The sequence below is a fragment of the Micromesistius poutassou genome (genome assembly GCF_964030765.1).
Source record: "Micromesistius poutassou genome assembly, chromosome: 10".
In the NCBI taxonomy this organism is placed as follows: Eukaryota; Metazoa; Chordata; class Actinopteri; order Gadiformes; family Gadidae; genus Micromesistius; species Micromesistius poutassou.
Window position 1 is genome coordinate 19384314 of NC_140280.1, and position 15165 is coordinate 19399478.

A 15165-nucleotide genomic window follows, 5' to 3' on the forward strand; every position below is an offset into this window, starting at 1 on the left:
TTGAGAGGAAGTGGTGGAAACGCCATCTTGGAGGTGACTCGATATGCTAGCAATGTGCTTTTTGCTTTCGCTGTAATCTCGTGGATTTCAAAGCGGTTTGATTAAAGTGAAACCAATCAAACTTTTACTACTGGCTTCATTCATCTAGCCACACTCACTCTCCCGCCTTCCCTCCACTGGGAATAGTAAACCAGTTTAGTGGTAAATGTTATCCATAAACACAGACATCAGATTGTTGTTATAACAAGTTTATTCTCAGGCCAATACAAAGTCTGTGCAATGTAGTCTAGCAGTGAAGGCTTTTTCACCAGAACCAGATCATCGTTTGATTGTTTTTTTCTTGTAACCATGCCAATGGGTGTTTGAATGAAAACATGAGCATTGAAGCATTGAATGAAAACATGAACAATGACCAGTAAAATAGGCAAGGATCTCCACACTTTATCGAAAACCCTTAAAAACGTAACTGATATGCTGTGGGAATGTTGACATGCACTTGGCCTATGTAGAAAAATAACAAGATATACATACAAATGTGCTACTATACATACACTGAACAGAGTGGATAAATATGGGTTAAATAATATTTTTTAGGAAATTACACTTACATTACATTGGTAACGGGTTGAACCGAAGCAGTTTGGCAAAGAGAATTTTAAGGACTCAAGTGCAAGGCCGTTTATGGTGGAACTGGGAGGACTAAAGGTCACAGTCCTGGTGGCTCAGTGGGTATCTGTCACATTCCTTTAGTCTCCTTCTGGTTTACCTTTTCTAAACTCCATGGAAGGAGAGCGAGGAGACCAGAGTCCTATTAGTCCTGTTATCTATTCAACAGCCAGTTATCAAATACAATTATACCGTAACCTGAACTTCAACAAGGGGTAAATAAAAAAAATAAAAAATGGAAACTTAAAAACACTTCATTACACGATACCATTACAATTTAGGTCCAGTTGGTGTGATGTTTTTTAAATGTATGTATATGTTTTATTGAGGTGCTTGGTGGTCGAAATGTATATTGGCCTTCTGAAACCTTCTTTGCCAGGTTTAATGTGGCTAGATTGGTAACCATTACATTTTTGCAATCTTTTGACTGCCATTTAGTTTTTAAAAACCTCCCGTATCAGTATATTTTGGCCTAAATTGTATAACCTTGAGTTTTACAAACAATGTTGCATTTCCTACTCATAAAAGATCCAAACTCTGCAAGGTTTTACATCTTGGGAAGAAATCTGTGGACTTTTCAGTGTGAACCAGAAAGAACTGCCGCTAAATACAAATGAGAAAAAATCTCAATCTTTTAAAAAGCCGATATTTGTGACTACATTAGGGTGAAAATGGCAATATTATTGTAGCCGTACAATGGTTATTAAAGAATGTTGAAGCGCTTCAGTAAAGTCCTGTTAAAGTAGTGACATTGTGAAATGTCTTATTTCTGCTCAACTATACGCTGAAAAAGACACACATATGGTTACCTAGAGGTTATAGTTTTCTGCATCCACACCAAAATGTTAATGTTGTTTAGTACTTTTCTTTCTGCAGGTTTGCATTATAATTCCAGTGTTTCCAACCAGTCTACCACTCATAAAATCCCTTTAGTATCCTGCGCCCTTATTCTATAAGCTACTTAGAGGTGGACATCTATATCAGGATATTGGCCAATTAGTCTTCTATCTGTCAAAAAATCGGTTTAATTTATTTTTAAAAGCCCTGTCTTTGCCCTGGCAAGTCAAAGTAGTGTCATTCACGGCTTAGCCTCGTTTTGGAAATCCATTCTAGTTGAACTGAGTTGTGGAATGCACGTGCTATTGAATACATGCATTTGGAATGGGATTTTTTTTTACTGGCCACTCTTCTCTTGGATCGTGTAACCAATCTCACCCGATCTATCACAACCCCATTAGTATTGGATAATCAAGAGAGCGGTGGATTCACACTGATGCTTTGATATTGTCAATGGGGCTTAGTAGGGCGCTGCGTACTAGGATAGTAGAATGACACGGGATGGACTTTGCTTCCGACCCTGGTCTGTGCTTTGCTTTGAACCCTCTCTTGTGTTTCTGACCTGCTTCACTCTATTCACTGGGTCTTCCACACGTTGTTCAGCAGCTTGACCACCTCCTCGTAGATGACGAAGACGATGGCCACGTCCAGACACACGCGGCCCAGTCGGGGAACCGTGCCTTTGTAGAACCTTGGGGGAGATGTGGGTCAGGTGTGGTCAGTTCCATGCAGCCTTGTGTATGTACTGGATACAGAACTGTTCAATACAAAATGTTTTTTTGTTTGGGATCACTCACGCCTGGGGCCCTTCGTGTTTTAATATCTGGAAGGCACAGTCCAGTGTGCTCTTGTACCGATGAGCTTCCAAGCCCTACAGAAAACACACACACAACGTGTTAACATTTGACCTTCGCAATGAGACTCGTGATAGGATAGGTTGTCTCTTAAGGTGTGTGAAGACTCGCCTGCATTCGCGTCTTCACCACATCCAGCGGGGTGTTGCCGAAAACGCTGGCCGCTCCGGCTGTCGCTCCGAATATCGCCGTGACAACCGGGTGCATTTCCCTCCTCGGGTCGTCCCCTTGTACATCGATTGTACGATTATTTTAAAGTGAATGAACCAACAAACAAATTCCAAAATAAATCGACTTAAATATTTCCGTAATAATAACAAACTGATGTTAACTGAAAGCGTAAGGCTCAGCCGTCCTACCTTTGTACCAGTTACGGAGCGAGTTCATTACATAGAAGCGGATGGCCTGGTTGCTTCCTTGCTTCAGCACTGTCGCAGTCAGGCCCTGGTACGTCCCCCTCACACCTAGAAATCAATATAAAATCAATTTAAGACAGCCTCCGCTGCAATTTCAAGCAGACCAAACACCAGAGCCGGCCAGAATCCCAAGGTATCAATAAAAAAAAACGACAACGAAGACAACGAAGGAGAAAAGGCCTCGTCACATTCTGTGTTTACTCCATCTACACTCCTCTACTCCTCTTCCCCCTGCCCTGCTAGCATTCACAGTCAAGATGGCCGCTAGGTGAGTAAGGCATAAATGGAGTGCTGGGGGGTCTTACCCTGCTCTTTGATGATCTCGCTGACGCCATGAAAGAATCCCCGGTAGCGCGGCCGCAGAGAACACTGGTCGTGGATCAGCTTCACCTGTCAGGTAATTAGTTACAGACGTTACAGACAGAGTGCGTATCTGTGGCTTGATTCAATGTAACGATTAATTCACAATAAATGAATGCGGTTTTTTTTACACGCAGTTCATTCATGTGCAGGTAGGGTCAGGCGTCTTGCTCGAGGAAGCCATCAGATCAGACATTGGGGGTTTGAACCCAGAACCTTTTTGCTGGATGTCGATGAACACGCTGACTGCTAGAATATTCTGCCTCAAAAGCTTATCCATATTATTATATTATTATAGTAGGGCTTGGTGACGCACTCACAACAACTACATGGGAAAATGCTCAAACTACATCTCAGGGTTGAACCAGTTAAACAGGCACATTTGAAAGGCAGCGCCGGGTACTCTCAACATGGAGACGCTGAACCGAGGCAGGAAGGAGAATAGAAGCCCCGCCCACCTTGAGTGTTTCCATGGGACAGACCACCACCACGGCCTCCGCTATCCCCGCCCCGAGTCCGCACAGCAGGCTCCGCGTGTTGTCTAGGCGACCGGTAGCATCCCGCATCGGGTTGCTAAGCACCTCAAAGGTGCCGAATCTGAGAAGGAAAGAAGAGGTGAAATGAAACTCGTGCTACTTTTACTATGTTGAATGTAAATATCCGGTATGTCTGGCAAAAAGCATTTAAAAAAAAAAAAAAAAGATTGCGTCATGGGAATGGTGACAAACAATCAGCCCACACAGTGTGTGCACCGACCTCACTGCCGACTTGGGGATGGATCCATAGAGCAGGGAGCTGAGGCCACGGTACAGCCCTCTCAGGCCGTGGTCCTGAACCGTCAGCTTGACACAGTCACCTACAATCGATAAGTACACACACGCCATCTGTCACGTCACCCTGAGCCACAACGCAGGGCTCCAGTGACAGATCCCCCCCCCAGGGACAGGGACTGCAGAGCTTTTGGCTAGAATCTGGTACAGAACATCTTTTTGCACTATGTGACTAATGTATCTTATACATGGTCCCTTAAACAAAATAAACTCAACTCTGTAGATGCAACGCATGCATCCAACGATCTACGTACCTAACAGCAATAAATTGCTACCCCCACCCCCCCCCCCCCCTTTAATGCAAGGCATATCATTCTGCAACGCCATGCATCAACATAAATGCAACCAGCAATGGTGTGCTGCATGGACACTGGAATACAATGCATGCAACCAGCAATACACGGTCTGCACCATGCGACAACGCACACATGCATACATATTGTGGTGGAGAGAAGTAGGTAGATGTCCTACCGATGCCTCTGTATCTGGGTGGGTTGGCCCTCCCATCCAGCTGCAGCTGGGTCTTCACGTACTCTGTGGGGAAGGTTATGCAGATCTCTATGCCTCCTGCGATACCGCCTGTGGGGGGGAGAGAGCCAGGGAGTGGCTGTGTTTATCAGTCCACATGGTGGGCAGATCTGTTCTTGAACGTTCTATTAGCACAGCTATCTTTCATTGGCCGGCTACAGTTAAGCATTGAGATGCGTAAAAAAAAAAATATATATATATATATATATAATAGGGATGTATGGCCGATATGTCTACAGAATAAAAATAAATGTATTATAGAATGACAGGGGAGCTACTTCAGTTTCACTGTCTGGTGCTTTGGATGTCAGTGACTTAGATACATGGACTGCTTTGTCTAGGTAATTAATCATTTAAGATGCATCCTCAGATCCTAAGCAGGGAACGCAATAAGTTATACATGAATGCATTGATCACAGAGTGTGATCAATCAATCACTGATGATAGATAGATGATACACTGTAATAACAAACAGATATTGCATTGCATCAGTTGATTCCTTAGTGCGTTTTCGACCTAGTTCGGTTGAGCAGCCTAATCGGCGACAGACCGAGGTGAATCTGGTGCTAGTGATGGGGCAGACATGGAAATAGACATACTGGGGGATCCTATTCTGCAAGTATACCTGCAAGAATTGCCTTCCCCGGGTGGGTCGATTTCCTTCCTCCGATGGCAGCCGCTGCCAGGGTTCGCCTTGCTCCATACGCCTGGTAACCGGCGACGGGTCGAGGGCTCAACCCCGCCGCGGCATTTCGAGCACCCAAACATTGGGTTGGGGGTGGCAGTGATGTGGTCAGGCATCCACTGCTGCCAGCGTGCCTCTCGCATGGGCCCTCGCGTACCGAAAACGGCTTCAGTAGCGAAGACATGTTTATGTCAAACTGTCAACAGACGGGGATCGTCCGTCAATAATAGCGCAGGTCCAGCGAGGACAATGTCGGACAGACAGTCAACAACACAACACACAGACGCTCCGGTGTGGATTCAGAGGGATCATGAATATTAAAATAGTAGTCTCGTGATGCAGCACGCCATTGGCTCACACTTGCGTTTTTTTTCCGGGTAATTCAATCACGTGTCCCAGCATGACATTTTTCATAACCAATCGCTTGACATGGACTGGTGATCTGAATTTTCTAAAGTCAATGAATAAACTATAGACCGAATGCATTTTCTAAAGGTTACTTAAAACGCAACTGTCTTGAATTGTGGCTGTCATTGTGACATTTAATACCTGTCGTCATACCGAGACACGTGACATTTGTAAAATTTATATATTCATAAAATATCTATAGCTTTTAATTTTTTAGATCATACATTTTAACAACGTGTAAGCCCTGTAGATTCTGTGTATTTCTATGTATTTTTTTCCTGTAGGTGTTAGTGACTTTCTCGCAATCCTCACGTCAATCCCCATACCTTTAAACTGTGTAATTCAACCCCACAACGGAACTGGGTCATGCATTATATTCCCCCCGATGGGTGTGACCCTCGACGTAGTCTGTGGTTAAATCTCATTGATGACAAATATCACAGATGAAGATTGTAAACAGCCAAATATAGTGCAAAATATAGATTATTCCTTATCCTTAGAAGGTTTGTTTTTGCTTGCTTTGCATCAATGCTAGGAAGTGTAGCTTTTATGCGAAATTGATAGTGTTCTTCTATGCCACACGTGGTGCGCGCATGCGTGTGCGTGCGTGCGTGCTTCACGCAAGATCGCATAAGTGCTGTTGCCTGTCAGGTATCCAAATTGGCAACACTAATCACCTCTGATGACTAAGTTGACACCAACATGGAATTCTTCCACGTTATAGCTCATCTTCTTATCCCTTCCTTAGGCGTAATACTATTATTAGGTGCCAAGCACAAAGTGCGAGGCAATATTGTAATCGTTTCGTGTTTATCGTGTTTTTATTATTATTCCGCCACGTTTGACTTACACAGCCTAAACCGCTCGCACGCTTTTTATGAAACTTACTAGACCTGTCGAGGTTGACCCAAGATTAACAGACAGCAAATATTACACTGATTGGCCCAAAGGTGGCGCTATACCAACTGTCCAAAAATGCAAAGTTTGCACAAGCATATCTCGTAACCGGTTTGACCTACACTCATGAAACTTTGCTCACACATATCCTCATGCTGAACAAATATGCCTCAAGAACCTATAACTTCCGGTTTCCAGATTTGCCGCCATTTTGAATTTAGTTAAAAACATTAAATTCCCTAAGGATCCCAGGTTTTTTTACTTTAACAAAAATCCTTTAGCCCATATCATCTATGGACCATTATCTTCAATCGGTCTTTAAGATTAGTCTTCTATAAGGGGCGTGGTTTAAACCTCGAAAAGAGTTAAATGCTCATATCAACATCAAGTTTGACTCCTATGATGTTGACTCCGATACAAAAGTTGTTCAGAATCAAATTCTGAACAATTAAAATCTGCTTCAAATTTGGTCAGTACGGTCAAAAAATGTTGCTGAATCAACGCCATTCTATTTGTGACTGTACGTTGAAGGGCGTGTCCATGGCTTGCCGTCAAAGTTGGCCATTTTGAATTGTGTGGTCTTGTATTTGAACAAACAAACAAATCAGATCTGCTTCAAAACTGGACAGTACACTTGAATAATGTTGCTGAATGAACGCTGTGCTTTTTGTGACTGTACGTTGAAGGGTATGTCCGTGGCGTGCCATCAAAGTTGGCCATTTTTGGTTAGGTTATACTTAATGGTTAGGGTTAGGTTTATGGTCTGCGTCACGGTCTTAATGGTTAGGGTTAGGTTATGGTTAGTCTATGGTCTTAATGGTTAGGGTTATGTTTGATGGTTTATTGGTCGGTAGGGTTAGGGTTTGGTTTGATGGTTTATTGGTCAGCCTATGCTTGGCACCGTAAAATGCTGCTTGCAGCTTTAATTGTCATTCTCTCTGACCTCTAAAGTGTTTGGTTCTTTTTCTTGAATTAAACATTTAAATAATAAATCATTGTCAAATATATTATAAGTATGTTTTATTTTTAGTTCTTACTTTCAGCACGCAATTGCAAACCAAATGCAGTTAACTAACATTTAATGAGCAATCCACATGGCGAAAATATGCCATGCTGAATGATCATTCACTGAAATATGTAAACCAGTGTCGAGGGATATGAGACTAGTTATAAGTAATTTGCACTGCTTTCTTTATGGAAAGAACCAATCATAGTCAACACTTTAGAGTGTACATTTATAGTCTGTGCCATATTTAGACAAATCACACACCCCCTTTGTGCATATTTACCTAAATGTGTTGATACATCGGGAAATTCACCATCCATATACATCCTTAACCTTGCTCTCCTGGTCAGAGCCGAACACAACCCCACAATTTTATATCTAGCAGTATTAGGGTATGACAGGACCTGTTTAACAGATCCAACCCAGGGAATAAATGCTAAAATTGTAATATAGAGAGCGTACACGCATGTTAAACATTTTTTACTTATTATGTTAAAATGTTTTGTTGATTCATTTTATGTGCAATAGATCTCTGTGGTTTAGGGGAGATTATCAGCTCAAGTCAAAAGGATATATATAAAGTTGTGGGTGTTTGTTACATTGTGACATGTGAAAAATCTCCTTTGTCTTGCTCAAGCACGTTTCGGGTGACACATTTACCTTTGTGGTGATTTACCTGACCTATGACCTTGAGTTGATGTGTGTGTCGTTCTTTCTCTCTAGAAATGACAAACTAAAACTAGGAGGTGCATGATTGTCTGTATTTCATACCTGGCTGCCAGCCAGGTTCATGCATAACAATTTAGCTAAAATGCTAAAGCTAATATACTGGTGCATTGCTAGGCTGTTCTTACTGGTCAGGATAAGGGCATTGCAAAGGCTTTAGGGACCAGGGCATTATTTTTTCGCCCTATACCCATCGGCCCACTTTTATCTTTTCAATGTGTGGAAAAAAATGAATGAGCAAAAAAGCTGAATCAGCAAGAGACATAGAGGCGACATTCCCAACATTTTGGAATTGGTTTGGTTTTGATACCTCTAAAACAGTCAGATGAATAATGCAGAACACCATGCAGAATAAGGACGGTAACATTGCGGTTCTAGCAAACACACCAATATTATTAATGTGATGTTAGGTTGTTTGTAGTTTGGACGGCAATACATTAGACAATAAAGGATGAGGGTACTGCATTCAATGTAGGTATCAGAGTTGCACTTCTGCCCAAAAAGGGGCAAGGGAGATTAAAGCCAAAAACAGCACTTCTGTGGTCGACCGGCAGCGACGAGCAGTTCTGTCATTCAAGTCACTTGTAAAAACCTGAGGAGCAGCTCGTTGGTCAGGACCCCAGCAGCCAGTATGAGAGACATGAGCAGCAGCGCCAGGCCGCGCCGTGCAGCCAGCTGCCCGACTGTGACCACTTCTCCACTAGCTGATCCGCTCTGGCTGGGACTAGGGGCTCCCTGCTCTCGGGTCACCTTGGGGACTCCTGGATCAGCGGGCCCAGAGGCCTTCACCTGGGCCTTCTCCTGATCTGTCTCACCGACCTTCTCCAGCCAACAATCTGGAGGAAATTTGCATGAAGTTATATCCATACATTTGCATGCAGTTATATCAAGCTTGTTGTGTACTAACAGACCCATATGGATTGGTCACAAGCCTGCAAAGATTAAACTAGAGAAGGAGATACAGTTCCAAAATCAGGCAGGAGATAATTCAGAATTTGGATAATGATGCATTGCTTGCCTTGCAACCACACTAAATCATAAAGACAGATCAAAGTCAGTTTACCCTTGTTCTGCATTACAGGCATCTCCTTTCTATCTGTTTGGTGTGCACCTGCTCTCACTAATGCCTTTTCAGAGACAAGAACCACAATTAATTATCTGCATTATATATCATATCATGGGATAGGAACAAAACAAACATGTACATGCATGTTTCTAGTACCAACCTCTTTGGTGACTTTCTGCCAGTCCATTTTGGGCAGATACACCAAATAGAAACTACTCTCTATTGCAACGCAAACAAATAGTCCTGACCACAAACCTGAAAAGGAAACGAAAGGATCAAAATAGCAGTTATTTTGTTTAGATAATTTTAGATAATTTTAGAGTTTAGATAATTTTGTGCAACAGTCAGTCACTATAACAGTCATAATACATAACTCATCCTTACCTACAATACCCAATCCAGCTGGGAACATGAGCAAAAGTCCAATTGGTAATCCGATGATGTAGTACCCCACCAGGTTACACAGTGCACCAACCTTCTGCTTTCCTACACCCCGGATTACCCCTCCAGTCACACCCTGCAGGCATTCAAAACAGTCACTTTATATCACATTATGGGGCAATAAAAGCAGTCAATTTATCTACATTCTGAGGACAGTAAAAGCAGTATATAACATTGTTGGTACATAAAAAAATGTCAATTTATGTCACATTCTGAGGACAAAAAGGAAGTCCCTTTACGTCACACACTGTTGACATCAAACAGTCACTTTATGGCATGGGCTGGGGACATTAAATAAAAAGTCATTTAATTTACAAAATTATCGCTTCTGGTTAGAAGGTCATTTTTATTATGCTATTATGAGAGCTCACCGCAATAGTTTCAGCGACATGTACAAAGCCATACAAGATCATGACATCACCAACCCGCTGAACAATTTCTCTAAAGGACCCCAAACAAAGAAAGAAACGTAAACTAGGATATACAATGATGATGATTCATGTCAATGTATTGATTGTGAAATTTTCATGCAGCTTTAATTTGTAAATGTTCACGTGCATATTGAATGCTACTGATCGACAGCCCTATTGCCTAACTTTGATTACAATAAAGTTGATCAAAATCATGAGACGTTGTTTTATCAGAGTCAATATGAAGTCTCTATATTGGAGCTAATACATGAACGATTGCAGTTAAGGTTTTTGATTTTGTGCAAAAGACGTATTAACACAATGATGCTTTTTATACTAACGGGTCTGTAGTGAAAATGTATCCAATCACGTCCTTTGAGACTCCGAGCACAACCGCGGTAGTGCATGCCCCTATAGCTATCAGGGAGGTTATGGTGGTAATGGGAGGTAATCATTTAAATAGGCAATATGGGGCAATATACTTGCAAATATTAAACACCAAGATGAGAATGACACGTATATGAGGGACCAGTTTATATACGTATAGTTGGGTTTCACTCATACCTCCGACAATGGTGTAGAGCTTGGAAGACATTATGGCCTGTTCCGTATTTCCAGCACCGAGGGCGTTTCCCACACGCACACTGGCCGCCACAGACACTCCCATTGGGAGCTGTACCAAAGCATGAACCACAATTTCAGCGATGCCAGGCCCACCTTGAGACTTGGGGCATACTGCGTATCCTGTGTATCCTTGGAGGCGACGCAGTATCGCCTCCCAGTCCCAGTTGATATGTGGGAATCCCTTTTGATTATAATCTAAATGTTTTGCTTACTGCCCAAAGTGTGTGGAAAATAAAATGTCCAGGGAAGCCCTGACATTGGAAAGCGCCTCTTGAGATTACCATGAAAACAAAAGCTGCTGTTTCGTAGACGATGGCCTGAGCGCCTAGCTCTACTTCACTGATGAGGCCGGTGAGGAAGCCCCCCGCCTCATAGACCCACCAGGCCAAACAGTGCATCAACATGCTGGGAATGGCGATCCGGATGAAGGACCCCCACTCCTGCAGACAGTCACGTGACCAACCTATGGGTCACAGGTGAATAGTAGGACAACACAACAACAGGAGTTTAGGGTTTACCAGCAGAGTTTAGGTCTGTTGTGAACATCATCTCTGAAGAGTGACGTCTGACCCAGATTCAGTGGGGTGGCACCGTACCCTGGTATGGGCAACAGGTCTGGGGACGGGGGGAAAGATCCAGACAAACACAGTCCTAGACCACCTCCAATGGTTGACCATGAGTAATGTTCAGACACAACGGGAACGGGAAAGGACAGAGCGCCTCTAGACGCTCTGGACCTCAAAAGATGCAGGGTCAAGGTACATGGAACGTCACTTCAGTGATGAGAAGGTTCTGGACCCGTGCAGGAAGTAGAGAGCTACCGAACAGATCCCTTTCACCTCCACCGGAGCAAACACCTGGATACGGTGTGGTCGTTCTCATGCTCAGGAGCGGACCAGTGTGAGAGCAGATGTCGGTTGTGAGTGGAGATACTCACTGAGGCGGTGAGGAATCAGAGAGAGAGCTGACCTGCCCATGTAGCCCGGTGCAGCCCCCGGCAGATAATGTAGATGAACAGGAACGCAGCCAGAGCGTACTGCGATATCGCATTGGCTGCAGCTGAGCCTCTTCACAGGGTGCAAGGACAGCACAGAGAGAATCCAGCCAGAACACGTTATACACACAATAATTAAATTATGCTTACAAACAGAATTAGCTTTAGAACCTCCCTAAATCATGCACAATTATCACTAGATATCTGTACATTTTGGAAACTCGATTTAAATTATTTACTTACGCAACACCCATATCCAGCCGATTGATGAAAATGTAATTGATGAGTAAGTTCACAACATTCACAATGGCCCCAGTTATCACCTGGGGCCACATGATGCCCTGCAGGTCAACACAAATAGTAACAAAGGAAATGAGTCAACAAAAAGCTTTAGGAATCAAACCCTCATGATACCTACAGATACTCTGTATTGGTGTGTTAGTGTTTGAGCAGAGTCTGGTGAATTCCAGTTTTTCTCAGTTTGTCATAATCAATGACCTGATTCTGGAGATATCGTCCCTGTAGTAGGTACATAAAAGTAGCCTGAAAAAACATAAAACAAACAAACACAGCTAAGATCACATTATCACGAGGAATTAAACAATGAATACCGCAGGGTGACGGTAGGTTAGTTAGCTCCTGACCCTATTGGGGTTGTGTAAACATGCAAACAGAACCTACCGGCAGAGCAGGCATGACGATTTCCACATACAGCTGGGATAGTCTATGAAAAATAAATGGCATTAATGTTAAAGTTGCAATACATAACATTTCAACTAGCTTAATGGACTTATCTGTAGTCAATGCTGATTAAAAGTGATTTCAATAACTGTATCAATAAAATCACATACAATAACTGATATATTCTACAAATACTAACTGCTGGCCAGCCCGCACCTCTCTTTTTGTTTACAATAACTTCCTACGTTTCTCATATTGCAATTGTCAATCATTGTCAATCACAAAACACCTCCCACTGTCGCCTCCCACACAGCTGAGCAACAGAGTTTCAGTCTATCTGGTATTCAAGGGGGATAAAAGCAGAGGAATTGATCATGTTATTGACCTGGCAATCGTAGCACTCTGTCTGACAGCCAATAGAATGGATTGTGTGTTGATAAGAACCGCCCAGCAGGGGAAACAGGCCAATAGCAGGATGAGGATTCCTCTTTGGAGAATGACTCCCACTTGCTTGAAATTCCCACTACCAAAGGTCTGTGGTAACGAGTGATTATCAAAATATCAACTTTGTAATCATGATAATATAAATGTTGGCAATGTATGGATAATTGATATAAAAGTATGATGTCTACAAGTGCCCTCTACCTGAGACATGAGAGTATCACAGGTCGAAGACAGTCCAAAGCCAATGCTGATACCAGTGACGTTAATCACCTGTATAGAAGTTCGATGACACATCATTTCCGCCATGAATTTGACATAAACAAAGGTAGTAGACAGAAAACATCTGTTTGGGGTGTTTGACTATGGGGGAAAATGTTGTTATTTAGGTTAAAGCCACTATTTTCTTACCGCTATTGCCAATGCTACAGCATTCAGCTCATTATTTCCAAGGTGGCCACAGAACACCATACTGACAAAACCGATTAGAAAGGTCATCAACTGTGAAAGGAACTAAGAAGAGTACAGTGGTTTATAAATGCATGTGGTGGATTTACAACACCATGGCATCTATCTAATATGTTGATTTAATAATAAATTAATCAGTCAAGATAATAGTCCAAAAATAAGGGGGAAAATATAGTTACAGGATCTCATACTCATATACAAACAATAATTCAAACAGTGTTTCGACGATAAATCTTGATTATTAAAACAGTTTAATCAAAGCAAGGGCCTACACTAATCCTGCAGTGTGTAATGTTTTTACTGCAGCTTTTACTTTTACTATTAATGCATCATATTTGTTTTTTCCCCAAAGACCATCGAGAGAGGATATAAATGGATAGATTGAGCCAAAATTGATATGGTTACTTATTCATAAAAAAAAGGTTTGAACTAAACATAGGTTCAGAAAGTTACCCAATGCAGGTTTAAACATTTGCTATGTTAATTTTTGTCGATGTTGATGATTTATTCATAATGGTCACCTTTTATATAAAAGCCTACTACAAATAATAAACAATGAAATAATGATACAAATAACATAGGCCTACTAATAATTATTATTTGACTGATTGTTGTTGTTATTATTATTATTATTATTTATATTATTATGAAGAAGAAGTATATTAAGGTTTTAAAAAAATATCAAGCTAAATAATTATTATAAAATCAGTAGCAATTTGAAATAAGTCTACATTAATTAACCTTAAATTAACAATGGTGCAGTAATAAGCTTTATTATATAGCATTAGTATACGGGATAGGTTAAGGTTAGGTCAACCGGCATAACCACTAACACTAACCATGTTAAATATTGTATAAATCAATACATGAACACCAAACATTAGGTAACTGTTAATTAACAGTCTAACTGTCTTAGTTTATGGTTAGTTGGTTCTTATTTCTACATTATCTGATTAATGGTCCTTCATTGTAAAGTATTACCACCAAATCTGATGTTTAAAAGCAATTTTTACAAGCAGAATCAAATGCTCTATAGAAATTCGTAAAATGACCAACAGGATCTCCATTTGCAAGTGAATTCAATCTTACGATTGGAGCTGTCACTTTGAAGAGTAGGATCAGTTCATTCTTGTACTCCTCAGCTTTCCAGTTTCGGATGGGTTCCATCTTGTCCACTCTCCCCGGCCTAAACACACCGTCCTGGAACAAGGGCTCGGTTTTGTGTCGCTTTTCAACTTTGACCTGAAGCACACGATACTGTAGTTAGTCATACATCCATGGGTTTGGCCTGTGATGGTCAACTGCCAGTCTAGCTGCTAACAAACACTTTGAGCTTGGGAGAAAGTGTTGTGGATAAAAACCGACCCTTTAACAAAATATGAGAGGTCGAGATGGACTCTAACTGGAGTATTGACTGGTTAACTAAAGTGTAAATACCATGAGTGAGGGAGACTGCAGGGGGCGCCCTTTCTCCCTTTTGGACCTCACAAAGCCCTCCTCGTCTCCTCTCATGGTGAGGGGTCAAAACAGTCGGCTCAGTAACCAAGGTTCACCTAAAGGCAAATGGTGTGAATAAGTGACACGTGTATTTCCCTTTCCTTCAAATGGGCCGGATAATGGCTCCTTTAACCATATGGTAAATATCAGTGAAAACGTTTAGCTTTAATCGTAATAATACCAAGTTAACCTTAATATCCAAGTGAACTGAGAAATAGAGTGAGGTCATTGACTACAGAAGGATAACTGCTTCAGAGGTCACACTAGGGCCAGCTCTGGTCTAATCAATTTACATAACATTTAGGGCATTTAGAAGACACTTTTATCCAA

At 41.8% G+C, this 15165-nt stretch overlaps 2 protein-coding genes across 2 annotated transcripts; both read right to left on the bottom strand.

Moving 5' to 3' along the window:
- Window positions 1–305: 305 nt before the first annotated feature.
- On the bottom strand, window positions 306–5365 carry slc25a1a (solute carrier family 25 member 1a). Its single transcript, XM_084474375.1, has 9 exons — window positions 5117–5365; window positions 4435–4542; window positions 3890–3989; window positions 3592–3730; window positions 3079–3163; window positions 2717–2821; window positions 2469–2584; window positions 2301–2374; window positions 306–2194 (listed from the first exon to the last, which is right to left on the bottom strand). The coding sequence occupies exons 1-9, from the start codon at window positions 5358–5360 to the stop codon at window positions 2080–2082; spliced, it is 1086 nt and encodes a 361-aa protein (XP_084330501.1). The 5' UTR covers window positions 5361–5365; the 3' UTR covers window positions 306–2079.
- A 3421-nt stretch (window positions 5366–8786) lies between these two features.
- On the bottom strand, window positions 8787–14505 carry LOC311354564 (multidrug and toxin extrusion protein 1-like; the record flags this gene model as incomplete). The annotated part of the gene is made up of 16 exons (XM_084474372.1): window positions 8787–9049; window positions 9277–9340; window positions 9440–9534; window positions 9664–9796; window positions 10092–10161; window positions 10472–10547; window positions 10695–10803; window positions 11036–11217; window positions 11724–11821; window positions 11992–12089; window positions 12247–12291; window positions 12430–12472; window positions 12815–12963; window positions 13075–13143; window positions 13282–13383; window positions 14428–14505. The coding sequence occupies 16 exons, from the start codon at window positions 14503–14505 to the stop codon at window positions 8787–8789; spliced, it is 1674 nt and encodes a 557-aa protein (XP_084330498.1).
- Window positions 14506–15165: the final 660 nt, after the last annotated feature.